This window comes from Panicum virgatum, chromosome 3K (genome assembly GCF_016808335.1).
Source record: "Panicum virgatum strain AP13 chromosome 3K, P.virgatum_v5, whole genome shotgun sequence".
NCBI lineage: Eukaryota > Viridiplantae > Streptophyta > Magnoliopsida > Poales > Poaceae > Panicum > Panicum virgatum.
This window is the reverse complement of record NC_053138.1, coordinates 15,654,201-15,673,504: the sequence shown is the minus strand read 5'-3', so window position 1 is coordinate 15,673,504 and position 19,304 is coordinate 15,654,201. Positions and strand designations below refer to the sequence as shown.

Here is a 19,304-nt window from a genome sequence, read left to right as displayed (position 1 = left end):
CGGATGAGCTAGACAGTCAGTCAGTCTCCGTCATAGTCCACACATATAGCCGTCACGCATGGCGCAGGGAATTGTTTTCTTCCGACCATACAGGTACGGGATCATCCAGCCGGCAATGAGCCAGCCAGCGGATTACATGGCTCCATGTCGTCGTACATGACGCGTGTATTAGTATACGGTACGTAGTATGTACCAAATTTACAGTCGACGCGACCAGGAACAGAGCTCAGTACCACTCCACTGGCATGCGTATACGCTTTCTCCGTACTGGACTGCAGTAGTCTGGTAGTCGGGCCGTATCAGCTGTAACCGGCACCCAGTTATTGTACCCGTACACCTGCTGCCCGCCCGCTCCAGCTCCTGCCGTACCGAGCGGCCTGCCGCCCGCCTGCCCGCCTGCCTGCCTGCCGGCCTGCCGGCCTGTGTCCGCATCCACCCACCACCCCGCCTCTCCCTTTCTCTCTCCCCCCTCTGCCGCCCGCCTGCGCCATCACTGTGCGCGCCTCCCGCATCGTCCGCTCTCTTTTTCATCTCTTTACCAGCCAGCCAGCGGCAGCAGCTGCTGACCCGCGACTCCCCGAGGACGACGCAGCAGCGCGAGGGCGCGGCCGTGGAGATCGGCGAACTGGCGAAATATTGATGTCCACTGGGCACTGGCACGCACGGCCGTCCCCGGCCCTCGCCCGCCCTCGCCCCTGCATCTTTTCCGGCCGCTGCCTGTTCGTGCTGGCTGGCTCACAGCGACAGCCTCGCCACTGCCCTCGTCTCCCGCCCTCCCCTACCTAGCTGTAGCTGGCTACCCCAGCCAGGTAGCTGCCTGTAGCCTCAGCCCCGCCATAACCCCCCATTCATGGCCATTACCACGATGTGTCACCCCACCACACCCCTGCTGCCCCCCTAACCCTGCCGCTCGAGCTTTGGTGCTTTGCTTTGCTCCTCCCCCCTGCGACCCCCCCGCACCCCACACTCCTCATATCACTCGCTGGCTCCCGCGGCTCGGCGCGCTGCCCTGCCTCCCTTCCCGTGCTCCGCGCTCGTGCCCGCCGGCAGCAGAGCAGCAGCCATGACGGGGATCGACCTCAACGACACCGTGGAGGAGGACGAGGAGGAGGCGGAGGCCGGCCACGCCTGCTCCCAGCAGAGCCGGTCCAGCTCCGCCGCCACGGGGACCGGGACCCCGCCGCCGCCCCGGCCGGGCCCGGGCCCGGGCGCCGCGGTGTGCCTCGAGCTATGGCACGCGTGCGCCGGCCCCGTCGCGCCGCTGCCGCGGAAGGGCAGCGTCGTGGTGTACCTCCCGCAGGGCCACCTCGAGCACCTCGGCGACGCGGCCGCGGCCGGTGGCGGCGCCGTGCCGCCCCCCGGCGTGCCGGCCCACGTCTTCTGCCGCGTGGTCGACCTCACCCTCCATGTGCGTGGGCGCCGGCTCGCTGCTCCTACTGGCCCAATGTGTCTCTGTGGATTGCCGTGCGGGCGGAGCTTGATTGGCTTGCTGCGTTTGGTTGCAGGCGGACGCGTCCACGGACGAGGTGTACGCGCGGCTCGCCCTCGTCGCCGAGAACGAGGTGCGGGCAAGCTGCAGCGCACCGGCGGCGTCCGATTCCATTTGGTTTTCCGCCCGTTGGTTAAGATTTCTGGCTGATTTGTGTCGTCGGGCGCGCCCGCTTCTGGCTCCTGCAGGAGGTCGCGAGGCGGCTGCGCGGAGGGTCGGAGGACGGGGGCGGCGGCGACGGCGAGGACGGGGACGCCGTGAGGCAGCGCTTCTCGCGGATGCCGCACATGTTCTGCAAGACGCTCACGGCGTCCGACACCAGCACGCACGGCGGCTTCTCCGTGCCGCGCCGCGCCGCCGAGGACTGCTTCCCGCCTCTGGTACGCTTGGATTGGCATGGGAGAAAAAAGTTTCATCTTTTCTGTGCCCGGTTGATGCTCCGAGCTGCTGTGCTGAATCAAGTGGTTTTGGGGCGTGCAGGATTACAGCCAGCAGCGGCCGTCGCAGGAACTTGTCGCCAAGGATTTGCACGGGACTGAGTGGAGGTTCCGCCACATCTATCGAGGTACATCAACAAATATATGCACACATACCTCTTCTTCATTAGGCTTCTGTACTGTGTACTGGTTCGCCCTGAACGATTCAGTGCGACTGAATGAGATTAAATGGCAAAACTTCAATCGGGGACTAGTGTTTTCTTCTGGCCGTCTCCGTCTTGTTTCGTTTTGAGCACTTGTGAATGCTTCATCTTCGCTCAGTCATGATTGAACACTTCATCCTTTTGGAATATATGTCAGGTTGTATGATCAGTACTAATGATTATACGCTGAGAGAGAAATGTACAAACTGTGCCAATGTTTTATGCTATCTGCATTTGCTTTCTTGTGTGCTGTACATAGTGTTTCTCTCCAAGCATCTGCACTATCCTTTGCGACTCATAACTATTTAAAATTACTGACTGCTCATGAAAATCGTCAAATTATTTATTGGGAAGTTATGGTCCCTTATAAGGAATGTAAAGGCCAAGCATGAGAAGTTATGTCACTTGTGGTCCTTGATCTCTGATGAATCTGCATCTGATGTGATGCAGGCCAGCCCCGCAGGCACCTTTTAACCACTGGATGGAGTGCATTTGTCAACAAGAAGAAGCTTGTCTCAGGGGACGCCGTACTATTCCTGAGGTAGGCCAACACGAACGTGGTGATAATTATCACATGTTGGTGCCGCTCTTTTCTGAAGATTCCTCATAATTTTCAGGGGAGATGATGGCGAGCTAAGACTTGGAGTGCGCTGTGCAGCTCAGCTTAAAAATGGATCTGCTTTTCCAGCGCTTTATAATCAGTGTTCAAATCTTGGTTCGCTAGCTAACATAGCACATGCTGTTGCCACAAAAAGTGTGTTCCACATCTACTATAACCCCAGGTAATCAAGAACATACCGGTTCCAGTGTCGTGCTCTCACATTTTCATGTCATTGCAAGTCTTTGAGATGCTAGAAGGTACTATTTGCTGCTTGCTGATGAGGATTTGAAAGAGTCTGATATTCATTGATTCAGTTGTTTCGTGTAGTGCGCCAAGTCCCATTACGTAGTTCTAAATGCAACCCACTTTCCATAATTTATCTAAGTAATTCAGTGTCTTACTGGAATCCAAAGTTAGGTGATATTACTCCTTATATTTTGGATACGCTAATTGATGATGATACTTATATTATGGACCCTTTCAATCTGAAAGCAATAATGTTTTTAAATGTTATGCTGACAAGTAGGCTGGTAAATTTTTATGTATCTGTTGTGTGTTTTTGTTACCTTCTTTGCCTCGATGTGGAGAGTTAAGAACTGTTCCAGTCCTGATGGCAATTACTGCTTTGATAAACCTTGCAGATTAAGTCAATCTGAATTCATCATACCATATTCGAAATTCATGAAGAGCTTCAGCCAACCATTTTCTGCTGGGTTGAGGTTCAAAATGAGATATGAGAGTGATGATGCTACGGAAAGAAGGTATGCTCAGTTACTGTGGTCTTCTTTTTTGATGGGGTTGGAAAAGTTCCTCTGATCTTATACAAATTTATGATGTTGACATGCGAGACTATTCTGCAGATACACAGGGATCATAGCAGGAATTGGCGATGCTGACCCCATGTGGCGTGGTTCAAAGTGGAAATGTTTGATGGTATGTTGTCTTTTCTTACAAGATATATACGCCTTCATTACCAGCTTTTTTATTTTCTTACAAGATGCCTTCATCACCAGCTTACCTTTTTGTGTAACTTTTTTGGTGTTAAACTTGAGCTATATGTGCATATAATCGCTGTTGAAGATATACAAAATTTAACATATTCCTTTCTTTATGCAGCACATTAAATAGTTTGCTTCATGTATTTGTCGTGGCAATCTAAACCTGTTGCACTATTTGTTTACTCATAAGCCAGTAAGCAATCACACACATCTGTGTGGTAACATGATGAATAACTAATGTTGAAGATTGCAAATTGCAACCTACTACAGAACCTGCGCTCTCTGAGTCGTCTCTGCTTAATTTAGAAACATAGTTAGATCTTAATGACACTAATTGCTTACGTCAGTTTTTCTCCATAGCACATATTTTGATGACTGATGAGTATTAGTTTAGAGGCATGTTGTGTGCCATCCTGGTTTCCATAAATAATTAAGTATGTTTTATTCTGATTTGTTATCGCCCTGAAATTCCCGGGCAGTTCAACAACATTTCCCCATTGTGGGGAGAAAATATTTTCTCTTGAGTAAGGCAGTTTCAAATTGCTGCATAACATAATCCTCCTGATGACCTTGCATGTCTTTAATACCCCAATTATTCTATGTGCAGGTCAGATGGGATGATGATGTAGATTTCCGTCGACCAAACAGGATTTCTCCTTGGGAGATCGAGCTGACTAGTTCAGTTTCAGGATCCCATCTGTCTGCACCAAATGTGAAGAGACTGAAACCATGTCTTCCCCATGTCAATCCAGACTACCTAGTTCCAAGTATGTTCTCCACACCCAGCAAAGCTGTATAGTTGATTATGTTTTGATCTTCATGAGTTCTATTTTCTTTTTTGATAGATGGAAGTGGTCATCCTGATTTTGCGGAATCTGCCCAATTCCACAAGGTCTTGCAAGGTCAAGAATTATTGGGTTATAGAACTCGTGACAGTGCTGCTGTTGCTACTTCTCAGTCATGTGAAGCAAGGAATATGCAGTACATTGATGAGCGTAGTTGCTCCAATGATGCGAGTAACAATATCCCAGGGGTTCCGAGACATGGTGTCAGAACACCACTAGGAAACCCTGGGTTTTCCTACCATTGCTCAGGCTTTGGGGAGTCTCAAAGATTCCAAAAGGTCTTGCAAGGTCAAGAAGTATTTCGTCCCTACCGAGGAACTCTAACTGATTCGTGTTTGAGAAATAATGCCTTTCATCAGCAAGATGGTTCTCATGCACCTAGTGTGGCGAATAAATGGCACACACAACTTCATGGATGTGCTTTTCGTGGGCCACCTGCACCATTGAATCCATCTCAATCCTCATCCCCACCATCAGTCCTAACGTTTCAACGAGGTAATTCGAAGATGACCCATTTTGAATTTGGGCTTGGCCCCTTGGATAAGAATGTAGATGGTAGACCTGCTGTGCTTGGCCATGCTGGAGGTATTGGAGGAACTGAGCAAACTTTGATGCTCCAGCCTCATCCTGTTTCTGAAGAAGTCAGAAATAGGCATGCAACAGTTGAGAAATTTCACTCGGTTGGGAAGGAGGGAGCAGATAACAGGGAAGTTAACACAAATAGTTGCAAAGTATTTGGCATATCTTTGGCTGAGAAGGTTCCATCGTCCAAACAAAAGGAATGTGGTGATGCCAATTATCCATCCCCGTTCCTATCTTTGAAGCAACAAGTGCCAAAATCGCTGGGCAACAGTTGTGCCACTGTAAGTGTTCTATGGTCTGTAACTTGATGTCATTCTAGAGTAAACTGCCTTTTGACTTAAAAAATCCTGCAGGTTCATGAGCAAAGGCCTGTTGTTGGCAGGGTGATTGATCTTTCAAGATGGATATGATGATCTGATCTGTTAGTCTAATTATCTTGGAGGTGAAGAAATGCTAGGGCTGCTTTCGTCTTCATGTTAGTGACATTTACAGCATCTAAGCATATGAGTTGTTCTGTTCTTTTGCGAATGCATTGATTATAGCTTTCATATTTTGCAGGGACTTTTCTGCTGTGTACTGTGGATAGTCTCATGTTGATGATTGGGTCTGCTGAAAAATGTATGTATCGGGAGTGCTGATCAAACTTGTATCCTAGCTGTAGTGTTAGAGCACTTTGTATGACAATCTTTAGTGCTCCATGTTATCAGCATTTGTTGCTGCTCAGAACTTGCCTGTATTCTTATAAGCTGTATTCTATAACAAACCCATTTATAGAGGGTTTGTTTGCTAATGCATTGATGTAGACTAAGTATCATGAGATGATAATTTGCTTTGATCTGCTTTGCGCCTGCACCCCGTTCAAGCTATCTTGTCCAACTTACTAAAACTTTGGTCGTTATATTGTTAGAAGAAATGCAATTCTACTATACATTTTTTGGCAATACATTCATAGTCCAGCATATAGGAGTATATAGTGAGAATGGTAGCAAAACCACGACCTTGCTAAAATGGGAAGGACACAAAAAAAGAAATTGTGAAATTGGTCGGACGGCGTGCACCTCTCGGTTCATGGCAGACAGGTCTGGAGTATTCCGCGAGCGCGTGCTGGCACTCTGAATTTTTCCCGGACGCCGACGGAGAAACAGACATCGAGCCGTCGAGAAGCACGAGAGTTCGAGATAAATTTCACGTTGGGGCGTGTCCAACGATCCGACCTGGGTGTATACGAGTATATCTTGGGTCCGTGCGCCCAGCAGCATGCAGACCATTGCCCATTGCCTCCCAGCCGCGCCGTGAGACCATGATGCGCCCGAGGTTGGCCAAACGCCCAAACCAACGCTTTCCAGCACCACTCTGAAAGCATACACCGCGCCCGATAGCACCTCCTCGCGAGTGTATGCAGCTGTGCCGCTGCCTCCATATGATCCCATCCGTGGTCCAGGCCTGCAGCAGTTGAGTGGCTGTGAACTGCGGTGCTTCTTTCCTCCGAGCACCTGAAATTTCGAGAACGGGGTCACAACATAACTACTGCAATAAGCATGCGATGGAAATTTAATGGTGGCTGAATGAACATGTTCAATGAAGACAGACGGAAATTTGCTCCAGGGTTTTTCCTAGTAACCTGAAAGTAGAAACAAAAGAAATCAAGTAGAGGTATTACCTTGTGAGGCTGGTCCACTTGGGAACGTCCCTAGTCACTTGATCAGGCCAACCATCAAGCCGGGAAGGCATCAAGTGCATTTCCTGGTGGGAATCAACACAATCTAACAAAAAGCAGCTTGATACAGCAGAGAAATGTCATAAACTGCAGAATAAGTCTCCTGACATATATTCTCTCGTTAGATTAGTTCAACCAAACACCAAAATCATGTTCGCATTGAACATAGCAAGGTCATGGGCAGCACCCAACAAGACAGTGCATCCTGAACATACTAAAACCCATCCTTCTCCAGCTGCAGCACTCAACAAGACAGAGTGCATCCTGACATACTAAAACCCATCCTCCTACTGCACCGAACAAGACACCATCCTTTACCAGACGCTCCTCATTCATCATCTTCGTCAAGTATATCGGTAAAGTCCTCTATATTTGCTGCATTTGAAACAGCAGGCCCGGATGAACGCATCTCATCGATTTCAATGCGTAGGAGGGGATCACAGACAACCTTCCCTATCTGTAAGACTCTGGGACAGCCTGATTAAAGAGGAAAAATCAAAGTGAGCACCTCATGAAAAGGAGACAGCAAGGAATGGGCAAAGAGCAGCTACGTACCTGCAATAGGACACTGTGGTGGTTTTTGGGACCTTATATAATGCATTACTGGGCCCTTTTCATATATGTGCCTGCAATCCACACTGCATAGGAAACCATCATGAGTTCAGTCACGGTAATGAATTAGATCTACATGTATACCGAACCGAAACATTTTAAATGCCTAACTCGAAATCCCCTCTATTCATTAATTCAGTCAGGTTAATTGAAGATTTTTAAGTTACAATGGCTTAGAGTTGTATCAGTTTATAGCTTTGTGACAGAAGGGATATTATTACTTTTGGGTTACGTCTCAAAGTCAGGTTAGCAGAGAGGTTTGTACAAGTAGCACCGGACATCTGGTGTCGAAAACTGTATGCTATTGACAATCATAAACTAAGAGTGACCACCAGGATTTTAAAGCTGAGTATAAATCATTGTGCTGATATGAATGCCATATCATTGAGGTAATCCTGATTTATGATTTCAGTAAGTCATCAAAAGGATACAAGAGAAATTGTAGTACTCCGTAAACAATTAAACATAATTCAAAGTGCTTACAAGAGAAATTGTAGAACTCAATAAACAATTAAACATAATTCAAAGTGCAGTGGGAACATGTTCTTGTGACTACAATTTCCCTCCATTTTTATCAGTTGAAAAATAAATTTGTCACAAATAATTCCCTTTTATCATGACAGAGTCTAAAAAGCCTCAGTCAATTTTATCATGTTGAACAGTAGTATGCCACTCAACTTTTGGTCATTGAGCTGAAAAAAACACTAAGAATATTCAAAAGGATGCAAAATAAAATTGTACTCATACCAGCGAACTGGATCTACCAACTCAATCACCGGCTTCCCAGTTAATGGACATGTGACGTTTAAGATGCTCATCTGGGTGCTAGTCATGACAATGTCCTCCTGTTCCTCACCAGGCATTGGCTGACCTGCATGATGAACATTCTGCAGAGAACAACGAGACAAAGAAGATCAGACATCTTGCAAGTACACACAAACATGTCATTCTTTTTCCAAATGTAACCCAACCGAAATTCATTCTAGGAAACTGGTAAATTCACTTTTTCCCCATAGCCAATTATACTTGAGCACCTAGAGCGCAGGTAAAATGCATAATCTCAAATGATCATCACATGACCAAGGAGTGGGACATACCCAAACAGACTCCCTGAACTGTCGAATGAGTTGATGGTTCTTTCCTGATGCTGATGAGGCTTCCTTGATCTTGTTTACCTCCGCCTCGATCAATGTTTGGAAATCCGTTGGCTTCAATTGGAGACGGTACCAAAACAATAAAAGACAAATATTTAGACAAAATTGCTCCAATGTCAAGTGCCCTAAATTGCTTCAATCCGGACGGCAGGTAGCACCCCTACCTGATCAGAGGGCTGGTACACCTGAGGCACCACCTTAATCGCCTCGGTCAAGGCCGTGCAGTCCTCGTACGAAGCCACCATCTCCATCACCATTTCCTCAAGTTTCTGCACCTGAAAAGAACAATCTCATGCGGTTGGGATGTTAGGGGTTTACAGGTGAGGTTAGATGGGGATTAAAATGGGGGAACGCTCGTGCGCCCTTGCCTTATCGGATTTGCCGTCCCTCTCGTACTCGACGGCGAGGGACTTCATGTTGCCGAGAGCCTTGCGGATATCCTGCGGGTTTGGGAATCGACGGAGGGTTAGGGTTATGCGGGGAGCGACCGAAGAGGGGGAGTTGACGCCCGCGATAGAGAGGTGGGCTGCGGAGGCCGGATGGAGCTTACCGCGACGAGGGCCTGCGCTTCCGACGTGGCGATGTTGGCGGTGTTGGCAAGCTTCGTGGTCACCGACGACATCTCCGGCGGCGATTTCCGTCGAACTCCCGCGCCTTTTTTCTGCGTCGCGTGGGAATGGAGGGAAACTGTGTGGCCACTTGGCCGGGTGGAAGGAAACTGAGTAACGGACTCGAGAGAGGGCCGTCTCGAAGGCCCATGATTAGTTGTCAGTGGGCTGGATACTAATCTCTATCAGCCATGTTGGAATACGTTCAGGATTATTTGAATTCTTCTAACAAAAAAGTTTGTTTCTTTGGAAATTTTATCATTTTATCAGAACCAATCGAATTTGGGATAATTACATTTTGGGATAATTTTACCATTTTATCAGAACCAGATTGTAAAATTACTCAATCCCCAATACTGCTTGAATGTTGATCTAATGACTCAGATTGGAATTTCCATAGTTTGTACGGAGAGATTGGTTTGCACCTGATACGTTGCCATTACATTAACCCTCAGTAATTTTTTTAGAAAATTGGACCCTCTATTTTTTATTTTCTTTTATGTAAACAATTTGGGAAATCCTGGTAAACAAAGTACACTAATGGCTTGGGAGAGAGAGGTGGCGCATTCAAGAATCAATGCAAATTTGAACTAATTATATTTCAGACAAATTAAACAGAAATCTGAATATTTGGATCCCCGCCCTTCCTAACAGCCTTAACAAGTCAATGGCTCAGGAGCATTCAGAGTCCTGCTCCTACGCCTTTTTGCAAGAGGGACGAAACTGTAAGAGACCTAGAAATGGTCCTCCTACTAAACAACAGTAGACAATTCTAACCAGAGGAATTGAAGTCATTCCGGCGCTGATGAACGGATCAATCATATTATAGGTCTACAACCGTACTGGCTGCTACCTGGACCTTGGATCTGAACGTTCAGAATTGACGTGGCCTTCATGTGACCGGCCAGCTGATCCTGCTCGCGGCAAGCCTGGCCTGGAAACATTGCCTCTCCTGCAAGGATGCAGCCTGCAGGCATATGGATCGAGCTGCCCCAGCTAGGATAACCGATCTCCTCCTGTTGGTGAACATGCTGTGGGGTCTCCATGCCTCCATGACAACGCACAAGCAGGCTCCATCCAGCCTGCTTCACGCAGACGAAAGGCACGCCAGCGACATATACAGAGCAGAAAACTGGTAGAAAAGGGCGTCATTTTTATTCCGAAAAAGCGAAGCCATCGATAAGGATTGAAGTGCTAGTAGCACAGTTAACGAGCAGGGGCTCATTCGAAGTTTCGGACAAAGGGATGATCAATCTGAAGTTCTTCAGTACTGTACTGTATCCATACTTACTACTAACCTCACTGATTGAGCAAGGTTCTTCACTTCTTCTGAAGACAGAATCATAGCACATAGCAAGTCTAGCGCGACTTGGCACGTGAATATATGCCGGCCAACAAGGCGCTCCTGCTTCGCCGTGGGGTCAGCTAGCTCGCAACTTGCATGGCCAGGAACAGCAAATGCTGCTACACTGATGTCCTAGCTACCTCGCCCAGCAGCTTTGAATAAACATCAGACAGGCCGGATTCGTATCTCGCGATGCTGTTGGGTAGCGAATGGGTAATCCGTACCCATGCCTGTAATTTATCCATCCCCAGATACCCATTCTCCTAAAAGGGAGGGTAATCCCCATTGGATACAGATTATCCAATGGATAAGGGCACCCACAGTGGTAAACGACAATTGCTCTCTACAGCACTGACGTGTCACTGCCAGCTCAACTTAGAGAAAGCAGAAACGGCAACTCCTTCAACAGTTCATCTTTAATAGCAGGCAACTATGAGCCCCGCTTGTTAAATTATTCTACTTCTTTCTTCGTCTTTCTTCGTTATCTGAGAGCACGAGTGGTCATGGGCGCTCCGCGCTCGCCTGGGCCTGCGCCGGCCACCGCCCACGCCTCCGCTCTTGCTTGCGCATGCGCAGATGCGTCGGCCGTCGCTCCAGCCTCCGCTCTTGCTTGTGCATGCGTCGGCCGCTGCCCCACCTACACGCTTGCCTGGGCCCGTGCCGGCCGCCACCCCCACCTCCGCTCTCGCCTGCGGGAAGGGTTGAGGAAGAAGAAGAAAGGAGGAACAAGAAGAAGAAAAAAAAGGAGATGAGCCCCCTCTATGTGTGCGCGCTAGATTCGCCACTGCCTGCGCCCAAGCGCGAGCGGCCCGTCTGCTGCCGGCGCTGCCTCTCCGTGACATGCGCTCCCCGTTCCTCGCATGCAGAGGCCACATCCCTCGTCCCCAAGCTAGAGGCGGCGCCGTTCTTCCCCGCCACGGAGCTTCGACGGCGGAAAATCTTGGGCCGCGATGCTGTCACTCGAGCTCCTCCTCCCCCGCGACGCCGGCCGCGTTCTGCCTTCTGGTCTCAGCTCGGTAAACCATGTTGGCGGGCCCGCTGGTCTTGAACCGTGTGCTAGCGAGAGTCGCTAGATGTAGCGACATTTTCTTCTCTCACCTCCTCTCTCTCTCCGACGTGGACTTGCTATCGGCAACACTAACGGCCCGTTGCGGGTGGCCTAAGGAAGTTCTAGCTGGCGACGATTGCGTCCCTGCTGCCGCGGCCTTGGAGATTACTCTACTTGGGCAAATGAGCAGAATCAGGCTCCCCTTCTTCACTCCATGAATGGCGGTAACCTCATCCGATGGCTAGTCTTTAGAGCACACACACCAGGTGCTTGCGGCGGTGCGCGCAAGAGGCCGCCGCGCTCGGCCTCCATGGTCGACGAGATGTTAGTGCCGTGGCCATCAGCGAGCTCATGAATCATGAATGTGTTTTATGGTGCAGTGTGACTCCATTCATGCGGAGCAACTTTGATCCACGGACGATGGTGGCAGGGACGGTGCGGGACAGGTGAATAAGCAGCGGCGGCAGGGCTCCCGACGTGCTCTGTTCGCGCCGCTCAGAATATCCCGGCCACCAGGTTCCATCCCTGCGTTGTTCGTCCAATCCACCGCCGTGCACGCCCACCGGCTCCGCCCCCGCGCGCGAGTCATCAGCGATGAGGGAGCAGGCGGCACTGAGGCCCGAATGCGGCGGCCGCGCTTGCATCCCCCTTCTCCCTAGCGTGGGCGGCGGACTTGGCGAGAGAGGCGGAACGGATTTGTCTGCCTACCGCGGGTAACAGATAAAACGGGTAATATCCTCTGCCACCCTACCCATACCCACAAAACAAATGGATAACCCATACCCTCCTCAAACTATACGGGTACAGGTTTGGGTATGGACAATGGGTACCCAACGGCATCCTGTGTGCATGCCTGATCCAGGCAAATATTCATAAATCTGCATAGTTCAGTGATCGTTACACACAGTAACCGCACAAATTCAGCAAGATTAATAATAAAGCCAAGTGTTTCACTATAAATTAAATTATAAGAATCAAACTATATAATAGTTAATCTTCTATTTATCTAATATTTTTTATTATTATATATTTCTATTATCTTTTTCTATTCTTCCTCACGTACGTCTCTATTGGGACTCGCTGCTGCCTATACTTCGGTGCCCAGCTTATTGCTTGTATGGGTGCCAGCCTCATTCTCTCTTTTTTCTTCTCTTTTCCACATCAGCAAAAATACCGATTACTTTTGTTGTGCCTTGTCTAATGTTCCGTTTGGTTACCAGTGCTGCAGTGCATAACATACTAGTGCCATCGGGAAGTCAGGAACGGCCTTTGTTTTCCTGCACTGCCTTGGCAACGGATACTTTACGCCTTTGTCGTATGCTCGTATTGTAACCTGAAAGTCACGTGGTCGAGTAGAAGCAATCAAATGCTGCTTCGTCTGACCAAGTTCAGAACACAAATGTTTGTCTATTGTTGTAGTTTACGCAAGTCAAGAAGAGATCTCGCAGGAAGGGAAGTCCACATGGGGTTCTTTTAGCCTTGGAGGGGGCGAACGGACTAAAGAATGCTTGCAGTTTTATGGTCACGAAATCCCATCGCCCAAGTAGAATTTCCCGTTGGCTTTCTCTTTGTGGGATCGAGTTGCTTTGGATCCGGCCAGCTCTGTTTGCTAATGCTGGCCTGCTGGGGAGGTTCTTGCCAACGCGATCGAACAATATAAAAAGAAGCAGGATCCGCTTTGGAGTTGCGAGAAAGCACACCCGAGATTCCCCGGCTTGGCTCGCTTGGAGCTCAAACAAACCCTGCTATCGCACTCCTGCTAATCCCTTTGATTATGTGTGTGCTCAATCATGGCACACATTGGCAAACACTTTCTTGGTCAGTTATACGCCTGGGTTTCCATCCGTCGTGCTCGGCGAGCAGAAGATAGTACAGTATATGACCGGCGAAGCGCACACTTTTTTGTCGGTGGTGGGCAGGCATCCGTTGGTGGGCAGGCACGAAACTGAATTGAATTGTCCGACAGGTAGTGCAACCGAGTTGAGTTCCGGTGTGCTCTCGGTGGCAATTTGGAGTCGTGCAAACACGATTACACGAATGGCTTTCTGAATCTGGCTGCGGTCTTAAAGCAAAGCTATGCATCATTAGGTGACCGTTGTTCAGACTTCAGAGAAGGGGGAAAAACTGAGAAATGCTGAATATAGATAGGGGAATCTTTTCTGCTTAGCCCATCGCACAGTGGTTTGTTCGTTTCTGATGGATAATACGGTTGCCCTGCAGTGTCCTGCAGAGAACCGTTGATTGGTCCATGTGATCGCATTTCATGGACACACGCATTTCATGGCAGTGTCCTTGTATGCCATGAGCTGCATGATGCAGTGCTGTTTTTGTCAAGGCAAGGCGAATTGGCAAGCCATCAGAAAACTGTGCCACGGCATAACGCAAAAGCTTAACGCTACAGTCCTAGCCCCCCATCAGCACCACAAAATTTTACGCTCCACGTGAAGAAAACTGATGCGTGCAGTAGTGACCTGTAAAACTCTCAGCTGATATAAAACCAGAATCAATGTAAGACTTTGAAACCGATCTGACCCGCACTTAACTAAGCTCAAATCCGATCTGCATCTTGAGCAATTGCTGAACTTTGAACGAGGAGATTAAACAACCTGAAACCGTACCTGCAATTTGCTCTTAACTAGCCCTCCCCATCTGTGATTCTGTGCGCCTCCACTATCAGATCACCGAACCATCCGGTCAACACCGGCCTCCCCTGCCAGACTGTTCCCTTCCCACATGCTGACAACTCCCAATCGATCCGCGCCGCGCCTATTATATATCGCCGTCGGCACCATCATCTCGATCCCTGCAGCCTGCAGTTAAGTTAACAGTAGCCGAGTGAGCTGTGAGCACCGCCACCGCCGCCCACCTCATGTCCTCATCCTCATCAATGGCGGCGAGGAGACTCCTGGCGGCGGCGTTCCTGGCGCTGGCGGTGCCGGCGGTGCTGTGCCAGGCGCCTGGCCCGGCGGCGCCCAAGGGCCCGCCGAACGTGACGGCGATCCTGGAGAAGGGCGGGCAGTACGCGACCTTCATCCGGCTGATGAAGGCGACGCAGCAGGACACGCAGCTCAACAGCCAGCTCAACAACTCCTTCGGCAGCGGCTACACCGTGTTCGCGCCCACCGACAACGCCTTCAACAGCCTCAAGCCCGGCACGCTCAACAAGCTGTCGCAGCAGGAGCAGGTGTCGCTGGTGCAGTACCACATCCTCCCGCAGTTCTACTCGCTCGACTCCTTCGAGACCGCCAGCAACCCCGTCCGCACCCAGGCGTCCGGCTCCGACGGGCCCTACACGCTCAACATCACCGCCGACAGCAACAGCCAGGTGAACGTCTCCACGGGGCTCGTCGCCACCAGGGTGGGCACAGCGCTGCGCGACACGCAGCCGCTCGCCGTCTACTCCGTCGACAAGGTGCTCCTGCCCAACGACCTGTTCGGCGTGAAGCCCCCGTCGTCCGCGCCGCCCGCGCCCACCAAGAAGCCGGCCAAGGGGGCCTCCGTGGCCGAGGCGCCCACTGGCTCCGCCGACTCCGCGCCCTCCGGCGCCGCGCCCGGCGGCGCCGGGGTCGCCGGGTGGAGCTTGGCGGCGCTGGTTCTCGCCGCGGCGGGCAGCCTGTTGTAAGGATCCGTGGAGGAAGCGAGAGCCTGCGTGCATGTGCATGAGTAGTGTTCTTGTTGCGATTTCATTTTCTTCTTCTCTTGATCTTGGATTTGTTCGTTGCTTCACCTGGTTTGGAGAAACCGGGCCATGTGATCCCCATCCCTGAATGTTAATGATGCTCAGTTACTGAGCTGTTTCTCTCTCCATTTCCTATTTTTCGTCAGTAGCATTATTTTTCCTTAGTATGCTTAGCAAAATTAATCTTTTTTTTTCCTTGGTGCTCTCACTGCTCTTGGACTTGGAGGAGCTAAATCTATGCCGAAGAAGGCCTCGTTTATTTCTTTTTTTTTTGAACAAAAAGAAGGCCTCAATTTGGGCAGCAGTTTTGCCACTCACAAGGTCACTTCACCAAAGTGAAAGAAGCATCCAGGCGACCAGGCCCAAACCTTGTCGGTGTAGTTGATGAGCCCGGCCCCAGAACCCAGGCAGGCCCAGGGAGAAAACGATAACCAAGCCCGGCCCGACCCTGGTCCAAAACGCAGGGCCCAATGCCTCGTTTAAATCGTGTGATTTGCGTGAGCGCGACAAAGTGAAAAGGGGGTTTGGTGTTGTTGCGGAGCACAGCGTAGCACATTCTAGAGCTGACGGGGGACGACGGCTCGGTGAGAGAGACGGCATGTCAGCATGTGTTGCCTGCCAAGCATCTCTCGTTGGGCCGTCGGTTTCGCTTTCTCCCGGCCGGAAGCGTGTGCGAGTGCGAGGCACCTGCAGCCTTTGCGAGCTGGAAAACTCGAGCGGCCACGGGCGCTCACCTGTCGCCGATGCCATTTTTTCTAGTCTCTCGCCAGGGCCTCCTCCCATACGCACATGGCTACATGAGATCCCAGCATAGGCGAAGACCAAACACTTGGGACTTATTACGAGAAATAAGAATAAGGATTGCTTCACTGAAACATGAGATTTATATTTACATATATACACACATCAAGGTCCGGTTCAGAGTTTAGACGACCTGTTTGGGAAGGGCTTCGGATCGAGCATTGCTTTGCTCCATTGCCTTGTGCGGGTAGGTGGGTCGGCGCTTTTGTATTTCCTGTGCGGTAGCCGCCGCTGCCGGCGTGCCCCTCGTTTGTCTGGCTGGTGGCTGGGCTGATTTGGCGTGAGAGGAAAACACTGTTGCTGGCTAGCTCAAGCTACCAGCCGAACAAGGCACGATCGGCGCGCAATGGATCGGCGGTCAGTTTCCGGCCGCTGCGGCGTCGCCGTCGCCTGTATCTCCTGCTCGTCGTCAGCTGGTGACCCGGCGTACGCAGCCTGCTACTACCGCGACGCGCTTCCATTTCCAATGCTATGCCTGCCGCTGCAGATCCAGCCGGCCGGACGCCACCCAGAATTTTGCCATCGCCGAATCCCAGAATCTTCCTCAGCAGCAGCACGCATACCATCACCTGAGATCTCGCTGTAATTCTGAAGAAAGCTGTCCGGCTTCGACTGCATAATCTCAGTATGCAGGGGGGGCTTGTATAATCCCCCGGCCAGCGAAACAGCTTTTGCACGTCGCAGCGTTGGGCGGACGCTGTCACCGCGGCAATGATCTGAGATTGACAGCCAAGCTTGCAGTAGAACGCTCGGGGGGGCTTGGACTGTCGGTGGGATTCGTCTGCGCAGCCGACGCATGATTAGCATTTTCTTTTCCAGTTTTCTTCTCGTCCACGGCGCGATTAACAAATCGCCATAAGCACGTACGCAAAGGGGCTGGCGCTGATGGTTGAAGCATTGTTTATCAGCGACTATATAATTAGATACAATATACAAAAAAGATACTGTAATATAATTGGCATTCCTGGCCTAATTAATCTGCAAGCACCACTTTTGCTGAATATACAACTCCCAGCCGACAAAAGCCAGCCAAGATGCAAACGCATTCGGCGCATGCCTTCTTGCTGTATAGAGCTAGCGGCTAGCCAGCTGGTTGATACTACGCACTCTGAAAAAACAAGAGATATTTGGAGCCCCCCTTCTTGATGCAGGTAGAACATCGCTCTCCACCCCTCAAAAAAAAAAAAAACATCGCTCTCCGGCAAGCTGGCGAGCCTGACTTGCCGCCACATGCGGCAGCCTGGACTGGAACTACGTACTTCATGCACACATACGTGTATGTACAGCCGTATCTGATTGGTACACCGACGCATACGTGCCGCAAACTTCCAAATCTGCAATGCCCAATGCAGGGCAAGTGCTTGATGCAAAGCTTTTGGTGCGCACCAACCATGGAGGAACTCTCACAAATTTTGTATGCTGAGAAATGGGAAACTTGCCTGAAGACTGTGGCAAACCAGATGGCGTGTACTGTCTACTGTGTACACAACGGAGTACACTGGCTTCTCGGTGAGTTCAGGCTCAGGTGGTTCGCAGGATCACATCGTCGCGCACGTAAAAGAAGAAATTGAAAGGGAGGCTGCCGCGACACATGACTTGACACGCTCGCAAAGGCCGTGATCCACTGATCCCCTCAGCCCACCACGTCCAGCTCACGACGGGGCGCCGCCCGCACAAGCGCTCGCGCCGCACCGCGCTCACTCACCAGTCACCAATCACCAAGACACCAACCGCTGCTATAAGTAAGTCTATTAAACACAAGCCCAGATCCGCGCCTCCACCGCACACGCACACACCAACCGGCAGGCACCGCACCAGCAGCACCGCCCACCACCATGGCCGCCGCCTCGCCGCGCCTCGCCATCCTGCTGGCGCTCCTGGCGGCGTCGTCGGCGCTGGCCGCGGCGCAGAAGGCCAAGGCGAAGCCGGCGCCCGGGCCGGCCGGGGCGGCGGACGCGGCCCCGCCGACGGACGTGAACAAGGCGCTCAAGGACGACCAGTTCAGCGAGTTCAAGCAGCTGCTCCACGACACGCGCGTGGACACCCAGATCAACGCGCAGCTGACGGACAGCTACAACGGGCTGACCATCTTCGCGCCCACCAACGCCGCCTTCGACAAGCTCAAGGCCGGCGTGCTCAACGGGCTGTCGCCGCAGGACCAGATCCAGCTGGTGCTCTACTGCGTGCTCCCCAGGTTCTACAGCCTCTCCATGCTCGGCACCCTCAACGGAAAGGTCAACACGCAGGGCTCCGGCCACGACGGCCCCTACAAGTACGACATCAAGCGCGCGGGCAACAACGTCAACGTCTCCACCGGCGTCAACTCCATGCTCCTGGGGAGCCCCGTGAGCAAGGACTTCCCGCTCGCCGTCTACCCCGTCGACAAGGTGCCGCTCCCGTACGAGCTCTTCGGCCCCAAGCCGCCCACCCCGGCGCCCGCGCCGGCCCCGGCGCCGTCCAAGTCCAAGACCAAGAAGAAGCACAAGAAGGCCGCCGGCATCGCCGAGCCGCCCGTGGCCGACGACTCCACCGCCTCGGACGAGGACAAGAAGTCGGCGGCCGCGCCCGCCGCCGGGGTGGCCAGGTGGGTCGCCGCGCTCGGGGTGCTCGGCGCCGCTGTCCTCGGCGGCCTCTTCTGATCGAGGAGGATAGAATCATTATTCGAACATCCGGAGATCAGAGGGTGGTGCACTGGTTGGTGGTGGTGTGATCCATGGACGAGATCTCGTGCGTCGTGCATTGCCACGCACGATCGAGCTGGTGTCCCCGTACACTCATGGATCGATCGATTATTGATCCTTTACCGTGCATTTGTGCGTCCATCGGCTTTATTCTTTCTCTCCCTCTTTTTTTTTGGCTTCTTGGTGATTTGTATTTGTAACTTAATGTGATATACACTAGTGCTTCTTTCATTGGATTCCATCTTGCTCGCCGCGATCTGGATCTGGCTTTGTTTATTTGGACGTAGCTGGTAGCTCTGTGTCTGCCTTCGCTTGTGTCTGAAGCAGCATTTTATACTCCCCCGGTATAAAACAGTGACCTGCAGACAGTAGTAGTGCGAGCGGTTCACAGGCATCGATGCTCTGTAGATAAGATATCCAAGGCATCGATGGGACGATGGGTGGTGGTAGCAGTTGCGTTGCGCCGCGCAGTAGTAGCAGTAGATCTTGCATTGCTTGCCAGCA

The 19,304-nt window shown here is 51.3% G+C and overlaps 4 protein-coding genes across 4 annotated transcripts; 3 read left to right on the top strand and 1 right to left on the bottom strand.

Annotated features, from left to right (window-relative positions):
• The first annotated feature begins 724 nt into the window (after positions 1-724).
• LOC120697843 (auxin response factor 15-like) lies at positions 725-6,007 on the top strand. Its single transcript, XM_039981203.1, has 12 exons — positions 725-1,408; positions 1,506-1,562; positions 1,678-1,869; positions 1,970-2,054; positions 2,580-2,670; positions 2,747-2,911; positions 3,372-3,491; positions 3,591-3,663; positions 4,336-4,495; positions 4,574-5,436; positions 5,509-5,630; positions 5,714-6,007. The coding sequence occupies exons 1-11, from the start codon at positions 1,064-1,066 to the stop codon at positions 5,563-5,565; spliced, it is 2,208 nt and encodes a 735-aa protein (XP_039837137.1). The 5' UTR covers positions 725-1,063; the 3' UTR covers positions 5,566-5,630; positions 5,714-6,007.
• A 943-nt stretch (positions 6,008-6,950) lies between these two features.
• Positions 6,951-9,371, bottom strand: LOC120697844 (E3 SUMO-protein ligase MMS21-like). The gene is made up of 7 exons (XM_039981204.1): positions 9,189-9,371; positions 9,007-9,078; positions 8,803-8,913; positions 8,582-8,692; positions 8,232-8,371; positions 7,428-7,510; positions 6,951-7,349 (listed from the first exon to the last, which is right to left on the bottom strand). The coding sequence occupies exons 1-7, from the start codon at positions 9,258-9,260 to the stop codon at positions 7,201-7,203; spliced, it is 738 nt and encodes a 245-aa protein (XP_039837138.1). The 5' UTR covers positions 9,261-9,371; the 3' UTR covers positions 6,951-7,200.
• Positions 9,372-14,300: 4,929 nt separating this feature from the next.
• LOC120697845 (fasciclin-like arabinogalactan protein 13) lies at positions 14,301-15,511 on the top strand. Its single transcript, XM_039981205.1, has one exon. It carries the CDS (start codon positions 14,509-14,511, stop codon positions 15,259-15,261), a length of 753 nt encoding a protein of 250 aa, XP_039837139.1. The 5' UTR covers positions 14,301-14,508; the 3' UTR covers positions 15,262-15,511.
• Positions 15,512-17,880: 2,369 nt separating this feature from the next.
• On the top strand, positions 17,881-19,041 carry LOC120697842 (fasciclin-like arabinogalactan protein 13). The gene has a single exon (XM_039981202.1). It carries the CDS (start codon positions 17,955-17,957, stop codon positions 18,756-18,758), a length of 804 nt encoding a protein of 267 aa, XP_039837136.1. The 5' UTR covers positions 17,881-17,954; the 3' UTR covers positions 18,759-19,041.
• Positions 19,042-19,304: the final 263 nt, after the last annotated feature.

What these genes read in the sequence shown, in the direction of transcription:
- LOC120697843 (XM_039981203.1), top strand. Translation starts at nt 1,064, where the DNA reads ATGACGGGGATCGACCTCAACGACACCGTGGAGGAGGACGAGGAGGAG. An exon ending in GACGCCGTACTATTCCTGAG is followed by an intron (nt 2,671 to 2,746) that starts GTAGGCCAACAC and finishes CATAATTTTCAG; the next exon opens with GGGAGATGATGGCGAGCTAA. An exon ending in TGGGCAACAGTTGTGCCACT is followed by an intron (nt 5,437 to 5,508) that starts GTAAGTGTTCTA and finishes AAAATCCTGCAG; the next exon opens with GTTCATGAGCAAAGGCCTGT.
- LOC120697844 (XM_039981204.1), bottom strand. Translation starts at nt 9,260, where the DNA reads ATGTCGTCGGTGACCACGAAGCTTGCCAACACCGCCAACATCGCCACG. An exon ending in AAGCGCAGGCCCTCGTCGCG is followed by an intron (nt 9,079 to 9,188) that starts GTAAGCTCCATC and finishes CCAAACCCGCAG; the next exon opens with GATATCCGCAAGGCTCTCGG. An exon ending in AGTTCAGGGAGTCTGTTTGG is followed by an intron (nt 8,372 to 8,581) that starts GTATGTCCCACT and finishes TGTTCTCTGCAG; the next exon opens with AATGTTCATCATGCAGGTCA.
- LOC120697845 (XM_039981205.1), top strand. Translation starts at nt 14,509, where the DNA reads ATGTCCTCATCCTCATCAATGGCGGCGAGGAGACTCCTGGCGGCGGCG.
- LOC120697842 (XM_039981202.1), top strand. Translation starts at nt 17,955, where the DNA reads ATGGCCGCCGCCTCGCCGCGCCTCGCCATCCTGCTGGCGCTCCTGGCG.